Source organism: Gymnodraco acuticeps, unplaced genomic scaffold (genome assembly GCF_902827175.1).
Source record: "Gymnodraco acuticeps unplaced genomic scaffold, fGymAcu1.1, whole genome shotgun sequence".
Lineage (NCBI taxonomy): Eukaryota > Metazoa > Chordata > Actinopteri > Perciformes > Bathydraconidae > Gymnodraco > Gymnodraco acuticeps.
The window spans coordinates 761,408-789,354 of NW_022992152.1; the positions used below are offsets into that span (position 1 = coordinate 761,408).

A 27,947-nucleotide genomic window follows, 5' to 3' on the forward strand; every position below is an offset into this window, starting at 1 on the left:
AGATTTGCAGTTTGGAAAACGAATCAGTGCTGTAACAGTCAGGGAGCACGCTAATCTGCTTCAGTACATTTGTTTACTTTTTTACACATCTCACTTTCTTATCTCATGTAGAAATAAGGAATAACTTAAGAGATGCGATGATGTGTGACCTAATCAATCTGTTGATCGGCAGCAAAACACTTTGAATACATTTTAAGATATTGTTAATGCAAAAATGGCTGAGAATTCCAAATCTGTAGCCTATTAAAGTGAATAGGTTTGGGTTTTGAACTAACACAAATGGAAAGACTTTGGACATTTAGAGACCTTGGAATTGGACTTTAGGATGGAAGTGTATTTTTGACAATTTGAAGACCAAAACAACTTTACAAGGTTGCATTTGCCAAACTTTAATTTCTACAACAGATACACCTGTAACTGACTGGGGACATTGGCAATCATTCCCAAACAAAAACAAGCTCTGTTGAAGACCTTGACAGCTGACAGTGGTTTTTTTCCCAATCCCAAACTTCCCTGACATAATGTTCATTTGAGGATTGTTTTCACGTCTGTCAAAAAGTGCCATGATTTGTAGAAAACATTGGACTCACCTGTAACCTCTTTCCTTTACACCGCTAACAATCAGCTAACCAGTAAACATGCAAAGAAGAGAGCAACCCAACCGAACCCCGCACTTAGTCATCGAGTTCACCGGTTGGACGTATGCTATTAAAGAGCCTGACAGTGTTTCCACCAATTACAGTGAACCAGCCAGTCAGTCAGCTAGTGAACGAGTCACAGTGTTGAGAGTGTGCTCATGGAGCATGACAGTGTTTCCACACACCAATTACAGGGAGACAGTGGTACAGCTGTGCGGTGGCTTGGCACTCAGCCACACTATAAGTACCGCTATCGATTGACAGAAAGTGCATGAGGAGAGCGAGCGAGAGAGACAGTCATGCCAAGTGAGGGGAGGAAGACGTGGAAAAGAAAAAAGAAAAGCCACGCTGAAACTCCTAAACTCTTTTTCTGTCTTTGTGTTGGTGTAATGATGCATGCAGTCACATTGAAGCGCCTGTTTGTTTATCGTGCATGCGTCTGTATTCATAAGCGCTCTCGAAAATCGGAGTTTCAGTACTGAGGAGACTCAGATTAAAAGTGACAGGCCTGCCTCATTCATGCTCTTTTCTCCTCTCTCCACTGTCTCTTCTGATCCTGCTAATTATCGCAGTCTGACAGCTCAGGAGAGGAAGAAATACAGAGGGCGAGGGTGAGCGTCAGGCAGAGGAAACAAAGAGAAGGGAAACGTTGTTGTTTTTTTGTAACAATGAAATAAGGCAGAGCGAGCACGAGAGAGTTACAAAGAAAAACTGATGTGATGAGAGAGAGACTCTGAAGCAGTTTATCTAGCTTTTTAATGTTAATAAGGGTATGAGGTTATTAACTTAATGGAGTCGGGATGCTTTATTTTACCACTAAGTTGCACAATCACCCACAATTCCCCGAACCATCGCAAAAGACAGAGAAGTTGGCATGGTTGTGGTGCACCTTAGAATACATTAAACTAAATGTACTAGCGGGGGTAACTCTATAGATCATACATATACTAATTTGATTCATTTCAAAGTTTCTCTCTCTCCGTCACGCAGACAGAGCAATATTTTGGAATTTATTTGGTCTTTTTTTCCAAGAGTAAGGTGAGAACATTTTTAGTATGTTATTTCATTAGATAGATTTCACTTTTAAATTAGTTCTGGATGTGTATTTAGTAAATATATTTTATTTATTTGTATATGCATGCTTCTTGAGTGATATCAAGCTATCTTTGGCTCTTTGCTGTAACAATTGTAAATGCCCCCTCTGTGGGACGAATAAAGGTATTTTGATTCTGATCCTGATTAATGTACATTGTCTTTTGAGTGTGATTATTGTCTCTAATTCAAATTGATTATTGTTATTAATATCACTATCAATGTCTTTGGATAGAATCACTCACGATATCCAAACCCATTTTCAACAGTCTGTAGTTTCTTTAAACTCTCCTGAACGTGTATTTTGTATATTTAACTATATAAACAACTTTTAAAACACAGTTTTTGTTTTCTTATAGTTACATGCTGGAGGCTTTTATGGTAATTTATTTAACAAGCAGGTTGTTTTAGCTGCACTTAGCTAGCTAATTAACGCTAACTCACTGTGATGACTGAATAACATTCATTTGCTTTTCTCCTGTGCCCACCAATCATGATTGGAAAATTCCAAACTAGCTGGTATGATACAGTAGCAAGGCTAAATACATCCCTAGCTACAAGCTTAAATACATCCCTAGCTACAAGCTTAAATACATCCCTAGCTACAAGCTTAAGGTTAATTTACTGCCTCATGTCAGAAAGAAAGCAAATAGGTGATGCAAATATAATAAAATAATAAATATGAAGTGCTACACATTTACAGCAGCACTCACTGTTAGGGACAGGTCACTTGTATTAGTTACAAGGCTGTTCAAAGCCACGAGCCTAGGCGTAACGGTGTGTGTCCTTACTGTATACTTGAGTTTAAATTGCAGAGCATACTGGAAAGTACTCATTTAGCTCCAGTACTTACAGCCAGGAGTATCTGCAGCGAGGAGTGAGCCACCTCTATGAACTGGAAACCCATCAGACAGCCGGATATAGATATATATCGGTGGTCTTCGGGTGCCCAGGAGGGAGGAGGGGTGATGGGTGTCACCCTGCACCCCGGGCCGTTCTCCATCCACCAGGAGCGATGCATGGACAGGTTGAACGTCAGGACAAGGTCAGAGTCCTGGCGAGAAAAAGTCACAGAAACAGACAAAGAGAGAGTTTAATTACATATTCATACACGAGACGGACCTGGAACAAGCTTGAGATTTAATTAAAACTAAAGTGTTTGATGGAAGAGGAAGAAAAAAGGTTTGAACCGAGCTAAAAATAGATCCCAGACTTATAATTCCATTGATCTACGATCACTCAGATTAGATGTGAATCGTGCACAGGCAGGGTTATGATGAGGACAATAACAGAGGGAGAAGGAAAATGGGAGGAGGCCACGGGAACCAGAGAGAGGTTGAGAAAAATCTTTTAAACGTTTTAGAGATTCTTTGTAAGAGATAGAGGCTTTGTGCTGTGGTGTCATTGGAGGTTTAGAAACTTAAAGGTCCCCTAGTATACTGTTTTTCATCAATATATTACAGGTCTCAGATATATACAGAACATGTCTCATAGTGTGTTTGCCTCCAAATACCAAACAGATCATGCATTGTAGCATCCCATAATCCCCTCTGTTTCAGCGCTGTTTCAAAAGTGCTGATTCTGCGTCTTTTACTTTAGATGAAAATAAGGAGCCACTCCCCACGCCCCTCTGAGAGAGATTTGGTTAAAAAGAACACAATGATGCTCTAGGAGGAGATTCAGGTGATAAGGTGGGGGGGGTGTTACCTTGGTTGGTGATTGGCTAATGGTTACACAAGCCAAAAAATCGTTATGACATCATAAAGTGGCCATCAATCAATCAATGTTTATTTATATAGCCCAATATCACTTATTTTTCCTTTGTCTCAGTGGTCTTCACAGTTTGTACAGAATATCAGTATGACAATACGACACCCTTAGACCCTCACATCGTACAAGGAAAAACTTCTGGAGAAAACCCACAGTTTAAAGGGAAAAATGGGAGAAACCTCAGGGAGAGCAACAGAGGAGGGATCCCTCTCCCAGGACGGACAGACGTGCAATAGATGCCGTGTGTAAATTGTAAATGGCCAAAATCTGATCAGCTCATTTTCAGACAGGTTGTTATATAAATGGATCAGGACAAAAAGAGAGGGGGTCTTTCTTCCTGAAACGTTCAGAATCTCTTTACACAGAGGGGACACATGTTTATGTAGAAAAGACATGAAAAAGTGGATTTTGCATAATAGGTGACCTTTAAATTATACTGTTAAGGTTTTAGTCAACAAACTCATGATTGGTTCCCCTGGTGTATTTCTCCTCAAGCAAAAACAATGCCAACAAAACTATAGCTACCATTAAAAAGAGAGATGCATTATTGTAAATGTTGCAAACATTAGGGGGTTATTAGCCACACTGGCATATGGCTCCACATATGGAATGTCTTTGGTCCAGACTGATGGATACATTGGTACAGATATATATTTATGGTGTGGATAAATTGTTATAACTTCTTAAAGCATCAACAGCAAGCCCTGTGAAATATGTCTACATCTTAGAATAAGGACACATGATTAATTCAAATGACTTTAATGTCCTGGTAATAGCCCTCAATCTAGTACTGCCATGATTGATTGATTGATTGATTGATTGATTGATTGATTGATTGATTGATTGATTTAGTTTATGGCCATCCTCCAAATATCTGGAACAAACTCCCAGAAACCTGCAGGTCCGCTGCAACTCTGACTACTTTTAAATCCAGGCTGAAGACTTTTCTTTTTGCCGCTGCTTTTAAATGATATATTCGTATCTTAAACTGCACTGTAACTTTAATTATCTTTGCTTTTATCATTTTAAATGAGTGTTTTTAAATGTCATTTTATAATATGTTTCTTAATACTCTTAATGTCTTTCATTTTTGTAAAGCACTTTGAATTGCCTTGTGTTGAAAGGTGCTTTAAAAATAAACTTGCCTTGCCTGCTACATTAGCAATTAGCTGTTCCTCAGTAAGGCTACACAGAGACACTATAATATCTGTGTACAATCTGAGTCTTGTTATTCTACAGAAACAAAAACATTGTTTTCTCTTTATTTGCTCAGCCTGTCCACCACAGCATGAGCAGTCCCATCACTGGCAGAGATAACTTGAAACAACAGCCAGAAGCGGCAAAGAATAGCAACACGAGTAAATAAAAACACATCTTTGTTCCTTCGTTGTTTCGGTTCCACTTCACAGCAGCAGAGAAAGAGCACAAAGCAAAGCCCTGCTGCAGTAATGTGCTGTGTGGGGTATTTGTTTGGGCTGCTCTACAATCCTTTACATTCTAAAAGCCTGAAAGACTCACAATAAATGAGTTATAGATGTCTTGGTTTAAATAATGCAAATATTAACGACACCATTTAGCAAGGAGGGACATAGATCACTCCACAGATGGCCATGCAATGTGCGTACACACACACACACACACACACACACACACACACACACACACACACACACACACACACACACACACACACACACACACACACACACACACACACACACACACACACACACACACATGCATTAAACACACTTGTTTTTCTCTTGCACTGCTTTGCCATTAGTCTAATGAAAAGCCTTGATGCTTTTTAAAAGCACTGATAGCAAAAATGACTTTCCTTTCATTTGCTAATTTTCTCCTTGATGATACATCGTTTTTACCAAGACATCAAAATAGTGATTAAACTTAGTTGTACTTGTATTCATCTATCAAGTCCTCTAGCAAGCTAAGGTTTTCTTACTGTGTGATTGATATTATACATTAACTTCAATCTTAAAATCAATACATAATATTGAATAATCTCCCCAATGAGACAAAAACCCACTTTAAAGTACATTTCCACGCGGACTATATCATTAAACAACTGCAGTATAGAGGAGTTAAGGGGTAACACATCCCATACATTGGAAAGCTCAGAGCCTTTTCAACCAGACTAATTCTAGTTAAGACCCCAAATGGCAGATATTTAAATAGAGCCAAAGGTTTTAGTTCCTACATCAATACTATAGGTTCTGTTTTAGGTCCACTTTTATTCTCCATCTACATCAACAGTTTAGGTGAAAATGTGGATGAAGCTACTTTACATTTGTATGCTGATGATACCGTGATGTACTGTGCAGGTCCCTCCATTAAGGAGGCTGGTGTTAAATTACAGGCTGTTTTTAACATTATTCAGACTCAGCTCTCTGAACTAAAGCTTCTTTTAAATGTTGATAAAACTAAGGTAATGCTATTTTCAAAAGCTAAAAAGACACCAGAGCCTGTTTTGGATATTGTTACTATGCAAGGACAAGTACTCAAAGTGGTTACCTGTTATAAATACCTTAGTATCTGGCTTGATGATTGTCTTACTTTTAAACTTCATGTCAATAATCTGCTTAAAAAGCTGAGGGTTAGACTAGGTTTCTTTTTCAGAAACAAATCCTGTTTCTCTTTTGAAGCCAGGAAAAGGCTAGTCACTGTGACCTTTTTACCTGTGCTGGACTATGGTGATTTGTTGTATATGAATGCACCTGCCTGAACAAGTTAGATGCCACCTATCACAGCGCACTGAGATTTGTCACAAACAGTAAAGCACTTACTCATCACTGTACCCTGTATGCCAGGGCATGTCTGCCATCACTTACTGTAAAGAGGCTCAGTCATTGGTACACGTTTATTTATAAAGCTTTGTTGGGTAAACTCCCGTATTATATCTGCTCTCTGATAACACAGAGAGTTGCAAGCAGCTATTGTCTGAGATCGCATGATGTAGTATTGTTAGATGTGCCAAGAGCAAGGACTGTCTTAGGTAAGACAGCTTTTATGTGCGCAGCTCCATTTGCTTGGAACAATCTTCAGCAAGAATTTAAACTGAGCAATCTCATTCCTCTGCATGTTTTTAAAGCTAGGCTAAATGAAATGCTCGTTGATACTATGGCCACTTGTAAATGTCTATAACTATGTAAATGTATCCTGTATATATAAATATAATGTATAATGTCCTTTATTGTTTTATGTTTCATGTGGAACCTATATGCTGCAGGTCTCCCTTGAAAAAGAGATCTATGATCTCAATGGGACCAATCTGGTTAAATAAAGGTTTGAAATGAAATGAAATGAAATCTGTTTCTACACTGCGTATTCACTCTGTCTTTACCTGCCCCACTTATCCCCCCATCACACCTATACTTGACTCTGTCACCTCCCTCCATATTGTTCTCTTTCTTACTTCTTTAATTCATGCCTTGGTCTCTCTTTCCTTTCTCTCCCCCCTCCCCTTTTTCCTCCCTTCTTTTTTCCCCTTGGCCTCTCTATTTCAGGGTAATGAGTAAATGCCTCATTAGCTCAGAGCTTGATTAATGCCATCTCCCCTTGTTGTGCTCCTCTTTTTAATGAGTAAAATCTCTCAAAATGTCCCTCTCTCTCTCTCTCTCTCTCTGCCATCACTCTCCCTCCTTCTGTCTTTACTGTCCCTGCCTTGCTCCAAATCTTTGTCCCTCTCTTTTTATATTTCATAATCTCCTTCTTGCTCTTGTTTTTGACTGCTTCCTCTTTCTTTCTGTTACATGGGGTTGGGAGGGAGGCATTTTTTCTTTTAGTACAGTCTCCATCAGTGCTTTTCTAATGAGCCTCTCGAATAAACACACACAAACAAAGAAATAAGTAATTATCAGTGAAAAGCTGGATTTGGCTAAATGTCATCAAGGCAAAGCAGGATGAATGCTAATACTGCCTCTCACGTTGTGAAGGCAATGAAAAGGGACATACTGTAATGGGACAAATGTGCCTGTTATCTTGGTGGTGTTAGTTTGGCAAACTACTTGGGGAATACTAATCCAAATAGACTGCCCATTCTTTTTTATTCCGAAAAAGAGAAAGTAGTATTTAAGTGCTTCTATGAATAATAAATAGACTTATAAAACATGAGCCAACAACAAGTTTAGTTGCAGAGAGCACTAGCAAGATGAAAATGTAAGCAACATTTGAAATTGCTTCAATATGTCTACTTTAAATGTGCAAATGCCGAGAGTTGTCTATATGGTTTCACTTAGCCAATAATTAATACATTGATACGAAACAAACCAAAACAAACAACAAAAGAGACCTTGAAAAGAGATTTCCTTTTCCATTCAGCCGTGTGTGAGGATCCTGTGCATGGGTTCATTAAGGTTACAGTTTGTAATAAAGCTTGGAATTACTGGTTCTAATAATAAAATAAAAACGGCATTATCTTTCTTCTTTTGTGCAGCAGCAGTGAGCCTCTGCCCCCACAGAAAGAAAACAACTCATATTAAAAAACAAACTTAAGCCCATTTTTCCAAAGTAAGTATAGACCCAGTGTTTGAAGAGAGTGCTTTTGTATTAACATGTTTTATCCAAATATGAACAGTTTAGTGTTTGCAACCCTGCAACAAAGAATTTGGAACCAACATATTCCAGTCGCCAGTCAGCGGAATACAAAACAATTAAAGTGCAGCTGTGTGCTGGCATTGATGCATTGATTTTATATGACGCAGTTTACTTAGCAACATTTATCCAAACAGGATGATGAAGCCATAGCTCCAAAATAATCTTGAGATATTAATCTGTCTAGTGATGAATGGGCTTGTTTGGCTTGCAATTCAAACAAAACAATATTGACTAGACTTGTATAGTATATCCAACTGTGTGTTTGTGGATTCAATTACGAGTTTCTTTTAAATCACCATTTCTGTCTCTATTGTCTCCACCTCTTTCACCCATACCTTTACACACGCACACACACACACACACCAGAGTCCTGCATCGGGTCGGGTACCCGCGGGTACCCGACGGGTGACCCGCAAAAAAGGTGATTCGCGGGTGGTATTTTTTCAAACGCTTTTTTCCTGGTTCGGTTCTGGGTAAAACAAAGATGATGCGGGTCGGGTCGCGGGTATTGCATAATAAATATATTAAAATAATAATAAATTAGTTTAATGTTTAAAATCCTCAGACCTCTCCCCCGCGGGACCGCGCATAATCATAACCTCTGCAGCGCATCAATCTGCTGCTGTGCGCACCACATTCGAAATGGCTGAGGTGAAGCTCTCTAGCGGAGAATACAGCATTTTCAATAACACTTCCTCAAGAGCGAAATCCAACGTCTGGGAGGCTTTTTGTGTCATCCTAGATGGAGGAAATAACCAACATCCCACGCTTTCTGAGACAAATATGAAACTGCGTGTGTTAATAATTGCACGTTTTCACTGCTCATAGGCTATGCGGGTTCGGGTCGGGTTGCGGATCTTGTGCCGACGGGTCGGTGTCGGGTTGCGGAACTAATTGGCAATATGTGCGGGTAGCGGGGCGGGTTCGGTATTGCACGTCGCGGGTGCGGGGCGGGAGCGGGTCTTGAAAATCAGGACCCGTGCAGGACTCTGACCACACACACACCACACACAACACCACACACACACACACACACACACACACACACACACACACACACACACACACACACACACACACACAAACACACAAACACACACACACAACACACACACACACACACACACACACACACAACACACACACACACACACCACACACACACACACACACACCACACAACACACACACACACACACACACACACAACCACACACCCACACACACACTTCCAGTGTGCTAGTTGAGGATCATACACTCATGCTCTCAGGTCTTTGTCTCTGACTGGGCTGGCTCCGCTTCAATGAACCACATCTGTTTTCCTACTGAGACTCGCTCTCTCTCTGAATTTCCCACTCCTCCTTTGTCTTCCACTCCCGAGAGATGAAAAATTGTATTTCCCCTGATGCCCTAAAGCTACCTGGAGCTACATCTGAAAGCAGTTTAGCAATTAAAATAAAGACATCCGGCAAAAGTTGTGTGTCTACGACAAAATAAATAAATTAAGCTCCAAACCTTGGCAGTATAAGAAAACGGGGCATTTGGAAATTAATTATTTTAAGTTGTGTCCAATTCTGATCAAAGCAGATGTGACGTAAACAACGTTTTTTCGGAGGATATGCAAATGTTCAGATCATGGTTCACAGTGTCAGCAGGATATTACCAAATGTGTCAACTCGTTGGTGCTAATAGGAAAAATGCACACCTTAGGTAACCCAGTCAAGGCAATTTTGAAAGGAGGAAATTAATTGTATTTTTTACTCTCCAGACCCACATTTCATTTCATTTCAAACCCTTAGTTAACCAGATTGGTCCTATTGAGATCATAGATCTCTTTTTCAAGGGAGACCTGCAGTAAATAGGTTCCACATGAAACATAAAACAATAAAGGACATTATACATTATATTTACAGGTGACATTTACATAGTTATCGACATTTACATGTGCCCATAGTATCAACGAGCATTTCATTTAGCCTAGCTTTAAAAACATGCAGAGGAATGAGATTGCTCAATTTAAATTACTGCTGAAGATTGTTCCAAGCAAGTGGAGCATATATATATATTCTAGATGGATAGATAGAGGGCATAAGGGAGGCAGTGCCAGCTTTTTCCCTACGAGTGCTTCAGCATCTGCTCCCTGGACACACACCGACTCGCACATAATCTAACACCTTCTAACATGCTCCAAACACACAATGCAAGTTCCGGCAGTTATATAATGACAGACTGTAAATAAAAGAGTCAGTGTGACATTCTGACAGACAACAACAACAACAGTCAGACATTCAGTCGGTCCGGCAGCCAGAAAGATCAGCACATCGTCAAGCTAAATGGCAGAAAATCATAGAGTGGGCGATATTAGCTTCATTCTCTCCAAAGTAAATGTTTCACTCTATTGAACCCAACCTCTATCTATCTGTGGCTCTATCCCATTTTCTATAATTTCCTCTCTCTCTGCTGTCTTTCTTTATGTCACTCTGTCTGTGTTATTTCACACCAATATCATCAGTCACGGTGCATCTCCCTACGTTGTTTTGCTGTGATTTCCCAGGGGTGGTAAAAGAGGCCTTAACCCATAATGCCTAAAGCACTTCTCTTCTATCAGATTGGTAGGGGGTGTTAGGGAATTGGGTGTCTGTGTGTGTGTGTGTGTGCTGGGGGGTAATTGGTAGAGATGAAGTCCATTCAGGATCCTAACCCTGACCTTAACCGCCCCATACCCATTACCATCTCCAAGCAAATGCCTCAACATAACCATTTTAACCCCTAAGATCTTTTAGATTGGTGCAGCCAATTATAGTGCTACTGCCCTACACCAGGTGGGAGCCATAATTACATAAGGGAGGGGGGGGGTTGCTAATTCAAGCTTTTAATGGTTTTTTAAAATAATGGCTAGCCCATACCGTAAGTCAGATGTATATTAAAAAAAGTAATGAAAAACAGCCAAATATCAGCAGCTGAAGTTATGTGGAAGGTAATAATAATTATCGCCCAACTTATTGGTAACCCTCACCGTAGCGTTTTAGTGAGTTTAGCTCATTGATTTGTATTTTCCTAAAGCAACTTCACTCTTTTGGTTCACATAGAGGTCCCCTATAATACTGTTTTTCATCAATATATTGTCTCTGAAGTGTTTGCCTCGAAATACCAAACAGTTCATGCATTGCAGCATCCCATAATCCCCTCTGTTTCAGCCCTGTTTCAAAAGTGCTGATTCTCTGTCTGTTACTTTAGAGGAAAATAAGGAGCCCCTCCCCACGCCCCTCTGAGAGATATTTGGTTAAAAAGAACACAATGGTACTCTAGGAGGAGATTCAGGTGATAAGGTGTGTGTGTGTGGGGGGGGGGGGGGTTCCTTGGTTGGTGATTGGCTAATGGTTACACAAGCCAAAACAACATTATGACCAGGGGTGCACATAACTTTTTTGCCCTGGTTCTCAAAGGAGCACCTGGAGATGTTGCTTGGTGCTCATCCTTAAAATGAAATAAACCGTAACTTTTGAGGGGGTCTTTATTTGCCAGACACTGAACACACATGCAGAGGTGAACACAGAACACACATGCAGAGGTGAACACAGAACACACATGCAGAGGTGAACACAAGACAACATTAGCACGACCAGTAATCCTACAAGCTGTCATCACTACCCTCCTGACTGTTCTCCTCACTGTCTTCCTCTCTGTCAGACATGGTTGCTGATGATGTAGGCCTACTTCTTTCTCTCTGGTTGAGTCTGCGATTAGCTGCTTGCATCCACAAGTCAACAGCTGGGTTTGGGTCGAAAGTCTCTGTTGTCATCTTAGACAAGTGGATGTAATCAAATAAGTATGTGAACATAACCAATAACCTACCATAGCCAATAATAAATGAATGTAACTTATTTTATTTTTGTTGTTCATATCTATATCTTATCATATTATTTTATCATTTATTTATTTATGCATTTTTTTTTATCTCTCCAGTTTTAAAGGATATTTTTGGTTACTGTCCTATAGTATACATTGGAATGATTTAAAACCTGTTTATCCCAATAATTATAAAGGAGTGCCTTGGAAATATGTGTTTACATAAATTGTGACCAAACTGTTTGAACTTAGACTAAAGTGAACTATCTAAACACACAGAGTCTTTACCTCACTGAGCTATCACTCACTATCAGTCTCTCGGTCTGACTGGAGAGGACTCTCCCTCCACATCATTGTAGAAACATCTTCTTCTTATATCCGTTAAAGCAGCTAGCACCAGATTCTAATAACAACTGCGCCGGAACCGGTGCACCCTCCCTCTCTCCCTCGCTCACTCGCTTTTTGGCTGTGAGCTGCGGGCGCCAGATAAGCCAACATCCCCCATTTTCATCACTTACAGCGCCCATCGTACAGGGCAAATGAAAAGTGTAACCGGGGTGAAAAGGGTGTTACATTTACTTAATTATGAATGTTGTTACATCAAGACCGAAAATTAGGATGAGCCCCAACGGTCACAAATGTTTTTTTCCCTCCCAGAGCTGCCAGCGCAGCGCCTCCCCAGATCTGGCGCCCTAGGCGAACATCTATAACGCCAGTGCTACGGGCCGACCCTGAGTTCATATGCAACTCGCAAATGTCTTTCTCTCTCTCCTCTCTCCTCTCTCCTCTTTTCTCTTTTCTCTTCTCCCTTCTCTCTCTTCTCCCTCTCTCAATGTTGGTACGCAAATGCGCCTTTTTTCAAATGACCCGGTGCTCTTTTTTTGGCGGAGGTGCGCATGCGCACCAGTTATGTGCAGCCCTGATTATGACATCATAAAGTGGCCAAAATCTGATCAGCTTACTTGCAGACAGGTTTTTATATAAATGGATCAGGACAAAAAGTGAGTTAATCTTTTTTCCTGAAACTTTCAGAATCTCTTTACGCAGAGGGGACACATGTTGATGTATAACAGACATGAAAAAGTGGATTTTGAATAATAGGTGATCTTTCACGCAGCTGTTTTAGACTCAAATGATGTGATAAACTAACACTACGCTACCAGCCAAAATCCCTGTGATAGACACAGTTAGTGGCTAGCTATTGAACCGGTTAGAGGACTTAGCCACTAGAGTCGGATATTTTATTCTAGAGTTGGTGGATACCGAAATCAGAGCTAATAATAGATCAAATAGATATTCAACTTGGTTGACCAGAATCGCAACTCCAACTGGATGCAAATGTTGCTCTGTATACTTTATTGGTGATAATGGGTCAATGTAATGTTTAAAGATTGTTGACAAAGACATAAGGAAAGGATATACTAATGTTCAGTGGTTTTATTACAACTGATGTCTTTGTTATGTTAGAGGCCATTCCTTTTGTAGTCTGCTAAGGTAAGTATCCCGAGCAGCCATGACAATGTTGCAACGTTCCTAAACTTAAAATATTACTATCATGAGTTAAATATTTTCGCTAGTCCATAAAAATGAGACGGAAGCTACACAAATATGACTAAAGTTAAATAGACCAGACATGTCCTTTTCATGTTTCAATAAAAGGTCTTCTTCAGGCCTTTTCAGTAAAGAGTTTTTAAAGAACTGGCAGTTAAGACCTATAGGTATTATAGGTGTTGTACATTTACAACAAAACAAACACTGCTGCTTACACAGCCAAGCCAAATCCATTATCAAAATTAACACCAAACATCCAAATGCTGGAACAAGTTTAACTGCGGCAGACAAGTCAATCAAATCCATTATCTACTGCGGCGTGCAACCAAATCTGTGTTTAATTTGCTTGCTCAAATTCACCAAGTAAAAAAACAACTCATGTCGCTGCATATAAAACTCTACAGTAACAATGAATAATCAAATTGAATCACCATCTACGATAGCTCGGGGCTCAAAATCATAAAATTGGCTGGTAGGAACGAACCACTAGAGACGTGTTGATGAAAAAAAGGCAATTTCATGCCATGATTTCAACAAATGCGTGCATTGATCAAACCCCGGTAAGGGTTGATGCGTTGACTCAGTGAATCAGGGTGGATGTTTTAACTAGAACGCCTATGATTAAATGTGCGGGATCCTTTTGATTCATTGTCTCAATTGGCAGAGGAGAATGAACACTAAGGGGAGTAAAATAAAGCCACTATTATCATTTAAACTGGCCCTGTTTTTTTTTACTTTCCAAGATGAATTGGGTGGTTTGCAATTTGATTTACTGTCATATTCCTCCCACAATTTATCCTGCAGTAAAAAGCTCGCCCCTGCACTGACAACCGCAGCCATTGATGTTGATATGGAATTGATGTGAAAGAGACATGTTTTTTTTCTTTGTTAGATAAGCGATCCTATCTTCCCTAGACATTCAGTTGCTCGAACTTTCTCTGTGTTTGTACTTCTTTTTCCCTCTTCCCCACACTTCTCTCTTGAAAGAGACACAGATTCGCATGAGGCTCCATCCCATAACACCTCATCTTTTATAGCTCCTATCATACCTTCGCCTGTCTAAATCTCTCCGTCTTCATGATGTCTGACTTCTCTACCCCAAATCTTTCAGTCTTCTTTAGTTTCTCTTCCCTCGATATATCAGTTATATTTCTCATTCTACCAAGTCACCTGCAATCATTCCTCTGTCTCTTTTGGTGCTAATAGCTGACAATACGTTTACATTGGTTTGTTTCAGTGTGTTATGTTATTGCTCATTTGACAGCTGTATTATTTCTCATGTAAACAATGTTGACATAAATCGTTTTTTTTACAATTTCTCTTTATTTTCTGCCTCTTCATTGCGTTTTTCCAGACTGAAATTAGACTCCCCGGATGATCTAGTAGGGCTGCTCGATTATGGCAAAAATCATAATGTCGATTATTTGGGTCAATAATTGATATCACGATTATTCAAAACGATTATCCATTTACTTTGAAAACATCAATTTATTGTTGAAATTTTTTTTGAACAGTATGTTTTTAACAGTTGATTACCTTGAACTTTAAGTATAATTCAACTGGAAAACCAATAATATAAAAATAAAAATGTAAAAATAATAATTAAAAAATAATTGTTTTATTTCGATTACGTTGTTTTCGTAATCGTTACAAGCCATAATCGTAATTGCGATTCAAATACGATTAATTGAGCAGCCCTATGATATAGGATTGGAAATGTTTTTAAGGCCGCTTGGGTATACAAACGGACGAAAGAGTGTGTCCCTCATGTTTTCTTTGCACTTGATAGAAATGAATGACAGGTTCTCCAACTCCTGGCTGAGCTAACAGACACACACTTGCTGGCAAGAACAGTATGCAAAAAAGCAGGCATGATATCCCCCCCACACAGTCAATGACAGCTGAGCGGTGTGTGTGTGTATCTATGTGTCTGTATCTGTGCGTCATCTGACGCCCAGAGGGTGGCTGCATCTTTTTTAAATGACAGTGGACTTCTGACAGTTAGCCGTCTAAGAATGTGTGTGTGTGTGTGTGTGTGTGTGTGTGTGTGTGTGTGTGTGTGTGTGTGTGTGTGTGTGTGTGTGTGTGTGTGTGTGTGTGTGTGTGTGTGTGTGTGTGTGTGAGAAAGAGCTGATGTGAATATGCGAGTGTTTGTGTGCAACATGTTGACAGTTTCCTCTCCACAGACTTCTCTCCAAATCTGTCAGGGATGCCACATCAGAAATATTTTTTAAAGATGAATTCTATGGCACCGCGGATGTATTAGATAGAGCAGTGGAGAGTGGAAGGAAGGACGGCAGTGTGACAGACAGATATATATGGTATGAATCTACGGCTTAAACTTAAATTACTGTCAGCACAGGATGGACACCTTATCTAGCCTCTGGGGCTCTACAGGGGCCTTATAGGAAGCAATGATACACACTAGATAAAAAGTTCCTTCAAACGCAAGCGGTTGAGAAGGCAAACATGTTGCAGCAAGACTACCGATAGCAGTTTATCAATACGTGGCTTAGACAAAATGGTATAGATTTTGTTGAACACTATATCTAAAATATATTATTAAATGTACTCATAATGTGGTTTAATCTGTTTATAGCACTCAGTCGTTCAAATTGTCAGTCTTCACGCACCCCCCCCCCCCCCCATTCAGTGTTCTGTAGCCGGTCAATGTCTTCCCCATCGTCCATGTCGTCGCCATTATCCTCCCCACTTGACGTCCCTGACGGCTCAAATCTGTAGGGTTCAATGATGTCCTGCACTTCCATCTTCTGTGCCACTTTCCTCATCTATCCTGTCAAAATCAATCATTTCTCTCGCACTTGTATCACTTTCCAAAGTCTCCGCCATGTTTACAATCACAACAGGGCCCATCTTGTGACGTCACAGCCGCTATCGTCTGCAACTTCCGGTAGGCTTAGACGGCCGTAATTATTAAAATTAATAATGAATTAAGTAATAATTAAAAATTATTTTAGCCATGAACAGGCGCAATGATATGTAAGGAATGAAACTGCCATTTCATTTTGGCGCAAAAAAATGCACTTCACGGGCACTTTAAGTAAGGTGTTTGTAGCTTGAAGTCTGCTGTAATAGAGAAGGGCAAGACACACACGTTCTGTACATCAGAAGATGAGTAGTGATGGTATGGTTAATAATGAATATATTTTCGTTTTCTACAGATATGTGTGCGTAGACAGGCAGCTTCTGTGAGCAATTTCATTTGGACACACAGCACCATCCAAGATGACGTTCCATTGTGTTACCGTAAAAGTTTAACAAGTCTGATGTTGCTGTTTTTCCCAGACGCCACTTGAACACTTATTTTTTCAGGACCACTGTGTGTTTACATCCCTGCTGTTTCAACACAGTAGGGAGTCAGGACACCTACATTTATACTGCACAAGGAAACTGAAGCAGATGATGAGATCTGATGTGTGATATGGTTGAAAGCTAGGAAAAAGGGGTAAGTGGAAGAAAATAGATAAATAAAAAAAAGTATGTCACGTCTAACATTGAGTAACAGCCCTCCTGTCAGCATGGGACAATGTCAATGATTCATAACATGATGTATCATCAAAGCCAACATTATCTCAATCATGATGATCTGTTTGTTCCTCCAACGTTCGTCCATCTGGCCGCCTGACTTCAAGCTGAGCTCACGAACTCTGACGCATTTCCCCCTCCTCGCTGTCCCCCACCTTTCCACTCACTGTCTGGGGTCCTTGTCAAGGAGAAATATCATACGCGCTTGGCAAATTTTAAACTTTTACAGCCTTTATCTGTCTGACTTTGCTGCACTATTACACAGGGAATATTTGCTGAACATCAAAGAGTCTGAAAGGATTGTTCTGCACACTTAAACTGACATATTTCACAACAATCATGTCAGACACTGAGAAAAGGAATTGAGTTGTTGTCGGTAATTTGTTCTTTGTACAACATCCAAATGTATGGAACTGCATTTATTTAGTATTCAATCCCTTCACTGGGAGTCAAATTCACACTGCTGTCACTGAGGAGGATGCACAATCTTGATATCAGTTCCCTTCACGGATATACGAGAGTGTTGGTAAAGGAAAATGACATCAAAGCTACAGCAGAAAAATCTAAGAGTCACTGATAACATGGCATAAATCAAAGCTGCGACTGATCCTCTGCCTCTTTCATGCACAGAATGATGTCCTTAATGAAGAAAAATGGAGTCTGTCGTAACCACTTTTGTCCTGCGACCCCGAAAGTAATGGCCTGAGTGTATAAAGTAATGTATTAAATTGGCACTCGGTACTGGCCGATACATAAAGCCCCGCACTGTGAGCCGCTGCAGGCGATAAATAACAGCCCCTTCTAGACGGCGACCCATTTCCTCAAGTCCTGACATTGGAAATATGGCGGAAGAGAGTGAATGAAAAGGAGGCGAGAAGGTGAAGGCGAGCGAGGCGGAAGAGGAGCGCGGGACGGATTTACATGGCACTTTGCAAAACAACATGAAAAAGACTTGATTATAGGGCAGGCAGAGGGAGAGGAGGGATGAATTACATAGAGAGCGAGGCACAGGAGGAGAGGGAGAGTTAGACCGAGAGAGCGGGAAGAGGCGTCTAAAAGCAATAGAGAGGGAGATTAAGAGATTTTCATTTATATCACTGTATATTTGAAGCACATAGCGCATCATCATTACCCTTATCAAACACCTAAGAGTTATTTTGATCCCTGCTGAGTAGGATATATGAAAGTATGGTATATACTCGTCTCGCTCTCTGATTTATACTCAATTTATGTGTTTTTTATATCAAGCCAAACCTGTAGTCAGTATTTCTGCTTGGCTGTCATAGATTTTAACTTTCAAACTAATTGGCTCACTCTAAAGCTAAATGTGTAATGGTAATTTTGGGACCTGATTTGGATGTAAATCAATTAATGATGAGTTTTAGAGAGCAGGAAATGTAGGTTTTCCTTCTTTTCCATATTTGTTGGTTTACTTTTTATTGTGCTTTCTAAAAATCGGGAGGCCTGTCACATCACAGATGTGTTAAGTTACAGAAGTTGTCTGTTGTGTGGTTGAGCATTTACTAAAATACTGTTTACCGTTTTGGTTAATCTTGAGACAAGTAGCTAAAATGTTGGATAGTCAGCTTAAATAAAGGTAAGAATGCTAGCCTGCTGTCACATTTTTAAAGGGACCGTTGTTCTGTCCTTACAACAACTTTAATGATATACAATTCTTATTAGGTTAGCATTTGCTAATTACATTTTCTTCAACAATACTTCTAAACTGTATTTTTTATCAGCATTTTTCTTATAAATGATCTTAACATCCCAACAGGTTTCAATAAATCAATTGCTATGATACTGGCTGGATACTTCAAAACATCTGGCTCACTAGCTTGTTTCTCCAACTCCCGTTTTAATACATTTAATTCATTTCTTGTTTTTATTGTTAAACCAAGGTTGGTATTGAATATTTTTGGTTGTTGTTGTACTGAAATAACAAGATGAGGCTCTTTATTTTAAAAGCGTATGTGTTTGACATTATGCAGTCGTGCCAGGGGAGTATACATCTGGTTTCATCATTGTTTTGAGGAGTTTCTTTGTTCTGAGCCGAGATGCAACAATCACAAATATATCTGTGGTTGTTGAACATGTGGTCCGGTGTTAATAATAGTCCTCCGGTCGGTAAACCCCTGGTACGGTTGGTCATCCGTATTTTATACAACAGCTGGTGAATCTGGGTGAGGGGGGGGGGGGGGGGGGGGGAATCGCCCATTTGTGGCTCCCCTCTCACTCTGCAACTGGGTCAAGGTTGATGTGCCCTTGAGCGGGGCGAACGCAAACTGTTCTGGTCGTAAAAACAAGCTGTTCAGCGCCCTGGTTCGAGTGTGCTGCTCTCTGATTGGTCAGCTGCTAATTGCTAAAGGTTTTCCTAATTAGCTTGCTGCTTCACCCTCGATAGAAAGCAGATGTGATGATTTTGGTCTGAAGGGCTTATTTCTAATAAAATCAAGAGTAATATTCGAATCATTAAAATCCATAACAGATTGTAAATGATAAATATGGTAACATAATTAATTTTATTCCATTCAATTAACATTTGAACTGTTATTATGCAGCTTTTCAAGATGTTTTGAACATGGCAGACATGCTTGCACTTTCAGTTTGATACAAATAAAGCTTGCTTTCCTCCCAGCCGTAGTGTGGTGGTCGTTACTGTTAAACTAGGCCTCGGGACAGTGAGCAGTGTAAATATCATTGAAATCGAAGATCAGTCAATGAAGCTGCAGGTAACAGGCAAGAACGTGGAGGGGGGTTAGAGAACTGTAAAATGATAGCCTAGCTTGGATGGCAACACTAGTTAACAAGGTTCAAAGTTCTTGTGTGGGAAGAGCAGACAGACACATGACAATTGTATCCAACAGTGAGTGAATGGGAAAACTTGCAAAACAATACAAGACAATTGTGCTTTTTGGGGGTTTTCTCTTTCTTGTAGTGTGTTTTTATAGATTTGTGTTTATGTGAATGGTCTGCAAAGGCTACAATCTTAAAGTTACCCCCCAGAGAGAGTATCCCCCCACACACTCCCCCCTGCCTGAAACACCTCCATTGGACTTTGAATTACTATGTAACACTTCTATTGGCTAGCGCTCCAACAAATTGATCATGATGGCTTCATGAGGCTAAGGGGCGGGGCATCACTAAGCGGTTGACCAATAACAAAGGAGCTATGTGCTGCAGCACAGGCAGTATGAGAAAAATAAAGCACTTTTTGAACATTTAAAGGTGGGGTATGTAATTTTGGAGAAACCAGCTCGAGTGCGATAGAATTTGAAAATACACAGCCGGAAAAAATCTGCCACTTCCTTACAGAGCCCCTCCTCCAACACACACGAACGCGCACATGACCAATGAGGGCACGAGATAAGTTTGTGCACAGATGGAAGGCTGACAGGCAGGTAGGCCATCCAGTTACTTTAGCCGGGCCGGCTAAAATGATTGGTCGTGCTTTTTACAGTACTACGGCATCAACAGATGATATTTTTTTATGGATTTTGTGTCAAAGCACTTCAGATATTCATTGCTATCGGGATGTTAAGAGCATTCCATGGAATATAACAAAAAGTGTATCTCGAGCCGGTTTCTCAAACTTACCTACCCCACCTTTAAGCATGTAAACATGTCACAGTAGAGGCACAAAAAACAAATATGAAACCTGAACATTTGCATAATAGGCCCCCTTCAAGTGCACTCTAACAGTAATAATGTTCAACAAACTGCTTGTAAGATGGATTCGCACAGATGTGTGGTTTTAAAACTGCTCTTTGGTGTGATTTACTAAACTGATAATAGACGTGTTACATAACTGTTAAAAAAAACTGAGTAATTTTAAACAAATTATGATGGGAAAACTACTTTTTTCTATCGCCTCACCAGAGAGTTTAATCAGCCGTAATCAGCAGTCCCATCAACTGATTTCCTCTGTTTATGGAAGCGCTGATTGGCTTTAATTAATTGTGCGAGTTGATAATCTGTATTCAAATTCGACACATTTTTACTGCACAGTGAGAAGACTTGAATGGCCTCTGCTTGTGTGTCGTATCTTTATCAGTTGGCAATGCAGAGAACTGACATGCTTTCATTATCACGACTCAGTGACAATCTAACCATTAAAGCCCCTTAATGTGGCCTAAACATTATAGCGAGAGGTTTAAAAGGTGTAAACAAGTCCACCCCTCCTTAAGTGGCACTGTCAGTAAGCAGGAAGTGTTCACTGACAGGGTCTTGCCCCTATGATCACGGCAGCTGAACTAACACTCAAATTATAGTGAAATTATGTGACCCCTTCTGTCAGGGGAAGACAGGTAGAAAGCCAATTCAGCCATTTCTGGGCGTGCGGTCAAAGAAGGGGCATCATTCAAGTGTGTTTGTGAATACACACGTTCCCCCGGCGACAGTAGAGTGATTAGCTTGTATTGAGCATCACAGAAACACAACAGTGGAGAAAGGAAGTGATCTGTGTATGACAGCGGGTCAGTGAGCGAAGGCAGAACTTTCTTATCCCTTACGGTTCTGTCAGGGGACTCAGTGGTTGGAGCTTGTTTATTTGCTCTCAGCAAAAGCTATTCTTCTTGTTGCTTCTAGCGAGTTACTAAGCAGTCTCAAGTGCATTCCCATGCTCTTCTTGACTTCTGCATCATGCATGGGACAAGTTTAACAGATGCAATGTCTTATTGATATGGTGATGTAGCTAAGGCAGACGCACATTTAAGGCTTAGTAACAAAATAAAATTGTAGTTATTAGTCTCAAAACTTCTCTGCCTTGTCCAAACCAAAACCTATTAGTGCCAGCTGAACAAGAGGATCTTAAGAAACATGGGTCACAAAAATAGTAAGAACAATTAAAAAAGAAAAGTTAATCAAACAGAAGTCAATAGTGACCCATTTTTACACATTCGGCACAATAGTTAGTGTGAATGACAGCAGGACGGTGTGTTAGGAAGTAATACAAAATAAATAACAGTGACTGTGTTCATAGTGATACAAGATCATGTCACCCAGTGCACAGTTGTAGATTATTCATGTTTTTTTGTTTGTTTTTGGAATAATATTGTGCTCTTTTGTGCATGTGAATGACTTTGGCAACACAGGCAACCCTTGTGAGTCAAATATATTCATTACTGATATTGGTATTTTATGAGATAAGTTTAAAGGTCCCATGTCATGCTTTTCCGGTTACTACCCGTCCCCTTGTGTGTTATGAAGATTTTTATGCATGTAAACGGTCTGCAGAGTCACAAACCCTCAAAGTACACCCTGTGGCGAGTAAAACTCTAACACAGAAAAGACCTGTCTGTGCTGCCCCAGAACGCCTTGCTGGAGATTTTCTTTTTCCATTGTTTTCTTCCTGGGTACAGTGACGTGCTCAAACCCAAATGGACCCATTGGGTTTAGGACCAATCCGTGGAGCTCCTCACACACACACACACACAGCAGAGTTCCCGTTAGCTGGTAATTACCGGACTATGACCGGTAAATATGCTGAAGACCGGCAAATCAAAATCTCTCCGGTCAAAGTGTCCGGTCAAAATCATTTCCGCTTAGCGCAATACCGCATCAGTTGCGCAACTTGCGCCACTTATGTGACGGACAAGAGAGTATGTGACAGACAAGAATAGTCCATTCTAATGTCCAACACTTAATGTGGAGAAAGAGATGTCCTGGATGGGTTGATTGTGCGTTGATCTATTGGTAATGCCTCGGGGTTCCGGTGGGCATGTAAACAAATGCATAATGCTGCACTATACTTTGCGGTCTCACCCGGTTGCATAGCGACGCTTATTGTTTAGGTGTGTTTTAATAAGCAGGTAGTCATATCATTAGCTAGAAATAGCTGGATCTGATCGATATGGACATAAACGCGAGTAAAGTCTAATCTGACGGGAGAGAGAGATCAGCTGCTGCTGACGAGTCGACACACAGCTCTGCATGATCACATGCAGCGGTGAGTGGAACAAAACACACACTTCAGGTTAGAATATCACACATAGCTATTTTAATTACCTCTCAAACTACCGTAACTAGCTATAGATATGTTTAGTTTTACTGTCGGGTCACTCATTACTGATCCGCGAGCTGCATGATACTGAAGGGCTGTCAGGAGAGGGAGAGAGCGCTCCGTTTATTATTCCCGTGTTATTGTAAATTACTGAACACTTTTGAATAGTAAATCTACTATAATTAGTTTGTTTAATATCGAATCATATCAATTTGTTTTAAAGCTCAATAAATAACAAAGAAGACCTTTGACCGGCACTTTTCAAATTTTGTCCGGAAGATTTAAACTTTAACGGACATGTTGACAGGCGAAGAAATATTCTAAAGGGAACTCTGACACACACTCTCAGCGGCGAAACTGTGACGCGCTTACACTGTAGGTGCGCCGCGTTTGGGGGTGTGTGTGAGGGGGGGGGGGGGGGGGTGCTGCAGCAAGCAGGAAATGAACCCAGCTCACACTGTCCGCTCCTCGCAGCAGCGAGCCGCGCAACGTCCCGCCAACACGGCACCCAGACCCCACGCAGCATTCTCATCTGTTTGTCCTTACTGGTGTCATTTTCTGGTTGCTAACGCCATTGTAACACATAATCACTGATGTCCCGCTGTAACGGTGATAGACCATAGTGGTAGACTCATCAGAACAGAGTGGGCGAGCTGACCAATCAGAGCACAGTGGGCTCACAGGGAGGGGGGGCAGGAGCTCCAACCAGCCGTTTAGGACAGAGAGTGAATACACATACTATACAGAGATGCTGTATGAGAAACCAATGTGAGTTTGGAAAATTGCACAATATAAATCTATTCTAGTAGACCTCAACAATGGAATTATGATCAGTAGAAATGGCCATGACATGGGACCTTTAAAAAAAACAAAAACATGATATATAAGAAATGTATATAGAATACTGCCAGTCTTATTATTGCTTCTGTTTTAAATACAAGACACTTAAAATGAAGGTGTAATACTGCCTGTCTTTGTTATATCTTTGCTGTTACAGTAGAATAATTGACAAGCATGCAGATAAAATAATCCAAGAAAAAGTTCTTACTCTGGACAGATCTCCAACCTCCAGGTAGAAACAGATGATGAAAACATTCCAGGTCATCCACACCACCAGCCAGGCGGCATACTGCACAGAAAACAGGGAGAGGGAAGAGAAAGTGAGTGAGAGGCAGACGAGATCTGACAGGCCTTTGTTGGAGAATTAGAAAAGCATGTTCATGTCTCGCATTTGGAGCGAGCTGGAGATGGAGAGAACAGACAGAGGCTTCACTTTTGATGTTGTTCAGATGCGTAGGAAGGAACCAGTCTATGGTAGGAACAAAAACAACAGCAAAGAGTGCAACCAATCACCTGAATCAAACCTGACAGAGAGAAAATAGATGTGTGTGTGTGTGTGTGTGTGTGTGTGTGTGTGTGTGTATGTGTGTGTGTGTGACAAGGAGCTATGAGTGGGAAAGAATGAATTAATGATGAAAGAACGGTAGAATTCTTAAACTTGGATCATTCCCTTTCATTATCTCAATTTTATAACTTAATTCATTGTATGTGTGTAAGTGGTGTGTGTGTGTGTGTGTGTGTGTGTGTGTGTGTGTGTGTGTGTGTGTGTGTGTGTGTGTGTGTGTGTGTGTGTGTGTGTGTGTGTGTGTGTGTGACAAGGAGCTATGAGTGGGAAAGAATGAATTAATGATGAAAGAAAGGCAGAATTCTTAAACTTGGATCATTCCCTTTCATTATCTCAATTTTATAACTTAATTCATTGTATGTGTGTAAGTGGTGTGTGTGTGTGTGTGTGTGTGGTGTGTGTGTGTGTGTGTGTGTGTGTGTGTGTGTGTGTGTGTGTGTGTGTGTGTGTGTGTGTGTGTGTGTGTGTGGTGTGTGTGTGTGTGTGTGTGTGTGTGTGTGAGCTGTATCGGTTAGGGTTTATGTGATGTGTGGGAGAGCTGTGTGCAGCCGATGTGGGAACTTCTGTATTCCAACTCCTACTCCACATCACTGTTTATAACCTTTTATTTACTATATGATTCATGGCTATTCAATTAAAACGCAGGAGGTCAGGTTAATAGCCTCCCCCTTTCTATCAAATATAAACCATCTATATTAATGTCAAAAGTATTTACTGTCAATGATCAAAGTATTATACTTTTAACATAGAGCTAGTGAATTTGTATGGGACTTGTTTGAAAAAACTCTTTACCATAAATAAATGCAGTCCTAGCTAGGAGTGTCTCCATATACCTATATTGGTGAGAGCCATCAAAAAAATAGAGGTAAATTATCCCGTGGCTCTTGAATTATAACATTAAATATGCCTTTTGCGCCCCAGAAAGAAACCTACACTCAATTCACTCACAAAGGATGAATTTGACAGATTTTTTATAGACATTTTGTTAATATTGTGCTATTCTGAGTTGTTATGCCCATGATAATCGTGTATGCAAAACCTGATATTTTAACAGTCCCGTTCTTGGCCAAAATGTCAAGTAAAACACTACAGTACTTTTGTAAAAAATAAATACTTCCATAACTTAGTGACATATGTAACACTTGCACTGCTATTGGCTAGTGCTCCAACACATTGTACATGGTCACCGTAAGCTGTTTTAAACTTTTTGAAAATTAAGCATGAAACATGTCACGGGGTAGAGGAACAAAATATAAATATGAACCTGAACATTAGCATAATAGGGCCCCTTTAATCTATTTATTTTATCTTTATTTTTCTTTAGAGAGAAATGGGTCCAATCTTGGATCCACCTGTAAGAATTTATATATTAACCATTAATTCATTTAAATTGTAAATAAAGGCTTTGCCTTGCTATTTTATTCGCATTCTCTAGTTATATGTATGATGTTGAATCAGATGTTTCAAAATCAAATGTCATTAAAGCATTGTTCTGTACACACAGTGTATTTAAAGTCATGACTATGATACTACATCCCTGCATGGCAGTGCTATGAGGCATACAAATGATTTCCAGTGAGACAGAAAATAAACCCTTGAAACTGTCACTCCATATTCAGTCCTCATTACTCGATGTAGAGAGCTGAGCGGCTAATGAGAGGCTGTCGCTAAATCTAGGGCAAATTATATGTATGTGTAATGGCTGTTTCAAATGTGTGTGTGTGTGTGTGTGAGTGTGTAAAACTCACCCCGGTGACATATCTCGGCCTGAACTGGATTGTGCCAAACAGACCCAGGATGACGATGATGATGTGGAGGAAGTTGGTCAGGATGGGAGCCCACTGGTAGCCCAGGAAGTCGATCACCTGACGCTCCAACACACTCACCTGAGAGAGGAAGAGGAAGTTAGTGGTTAGAAACAAAACAAATGATCAACAGTTGAGCCTTGCAACGGCAAAAGCTTAAACAATTTTAACAATCAAAATATGGTTTTATTGATGTCTTATTATCTTGACATGCATCTTGTTTTAATATATATATATTATATATATATATATGACTTGTTCATTTAAGCCCCATATTGTCCATCCATCCATCTTCTCCCGCTTATCCGTGGTCGGGTCGCGGGGGTAGCAGTTCCAGCAGAGCCCCAAACTTTCTTTTCCCTGGCCACATCAACCAGCTCTGACTGGGGGATCCCAAGGCGCTCCCAGGCCAGCGAAGAGATAAAATCCCTCCACCTGGTCCTAGGTCTACCCCTTGGTCTCTTCCCAGCTGGACGTGCCTGGAACACCTCCCTAGGGAGGCGCCCAGGTGGCATCCTAACTAGGTGCCCGAACCACCTCAACTGGCTCCTTTCGACGCGAAGGAGGAGCGGTTCAACTCTGAGTCCCTCCCGGATGACCAAACTTCTCACCTTATCCCTAAGGGAGACGCCAGCCACCCTGCGGAGAAAACCCATCTCGGCCGCTTGTATCCGCGATCACGTTCTTTCGGTCATGACCCATCCTTCATGACCATAGGTGAGGGTAGGAACGAAAATGGCCCGGTAGACAGAGAGCTTTGCCTTCTGGCTCAGCTCCCTTTTCGTCACAACGGTGCGGTAAAGCGACTGCAGTACCGCTCCCGCTGCTCCGATTCTCCGGCCCATCGCACGCTCCATTGTTCCCTCACTCGAGAACAAGACCCCGAGATACTTGAACTCCTTCACTTGGGGTAAGGACTCATTCCCTACTTGGAGTGGACAGTCCATCGGTTTCCAGCTGAGAACCATGGCCTGAGATTTGGAGGTGCTGATCCTCATCCCAGCCGCTTCACACTCGGTTGCGAACCGATCCAGTGAGTGCTGAAGGTCGCAGACCGATGAAGCCATTAGAACCACATAATCTGCAAAAAGCAGTGGTGCAATCCTTAGTCCACCGAACTGCAGACCCCCTCCTCCACGACTACACCTCGAAATCCGATCCATGTATATTACAAACAGGATTGGTGACAAAGTGCAGCCCTGGCGGAGGCCAACCCTCACCGGAGATGGGTCCGACTTACTGCCGAGGACCCGGACACAGCTCTCGCTTTGGGAGTACAGAGATTGGATGGCCCTGAGTAGAGACCCCCTCACCCCATACTCCCGCAGAACCTCCCACAGTAACTCCCTGGGAACTCGGTCATACGCCTTCTCCAAGTCTACAAAACACATGTAGACCAGATAAGCGTACTCCCAGGCCCCCTCCAGGATCCTTGGGAGAGTAAAAAGCTGATCCGTCGTTCCACGACCAGGACGGAATCCGCATTGTTCCTCCTCAATCTGAGGTTCGACAATCGGCATGACCCTCCTTTCGAGTACCTTAGAGTAAACTTTCCCGGGGAGGCTGAGTAGTGTGATGCCTCTGTAATTGGCATACACCCTCTGATCCCCCTTTTTAAAAAGGGGAACCACCACCCCGGTCTGCCACTCCTTCGGTACTGTTTCCGACTTCCACGCAAC

The 27,947-nt window shown here is 41.0% G+C and overlaps 1 protein-coding gene across 1 annotated transcript in view; it reads right to left on the minus strand.

Annotated features, from left to right (window-relative positions):
- nkain2 (sodium/potassium transporting ATPase interacting 2) overlaps positions 1–27,947 on the minus strand; it is a 98,092-nt gene that overhangs the window by 25,418 nt on the left and 44,727 nt on the right. Inside the window, exons 2-4 of the mRNA XM_034204366.1 lie at positions 26,212–26,349; positions 24,107–24,187; positions 2,584–2,784 (exon numbers count right to left, since the gene is read on the minus strand). Coding sequence (XP_034060257.1) covers positions 2,584–2,784; positions 24,107–24,187; positions 26,212–26,349 — 420 coding nt within the window. The remainder of the gene's footprint in view (positions 1–2,583; positions 2,785–24,106; positions 24,188–26,211; positions 26,350–27,947) is intronic.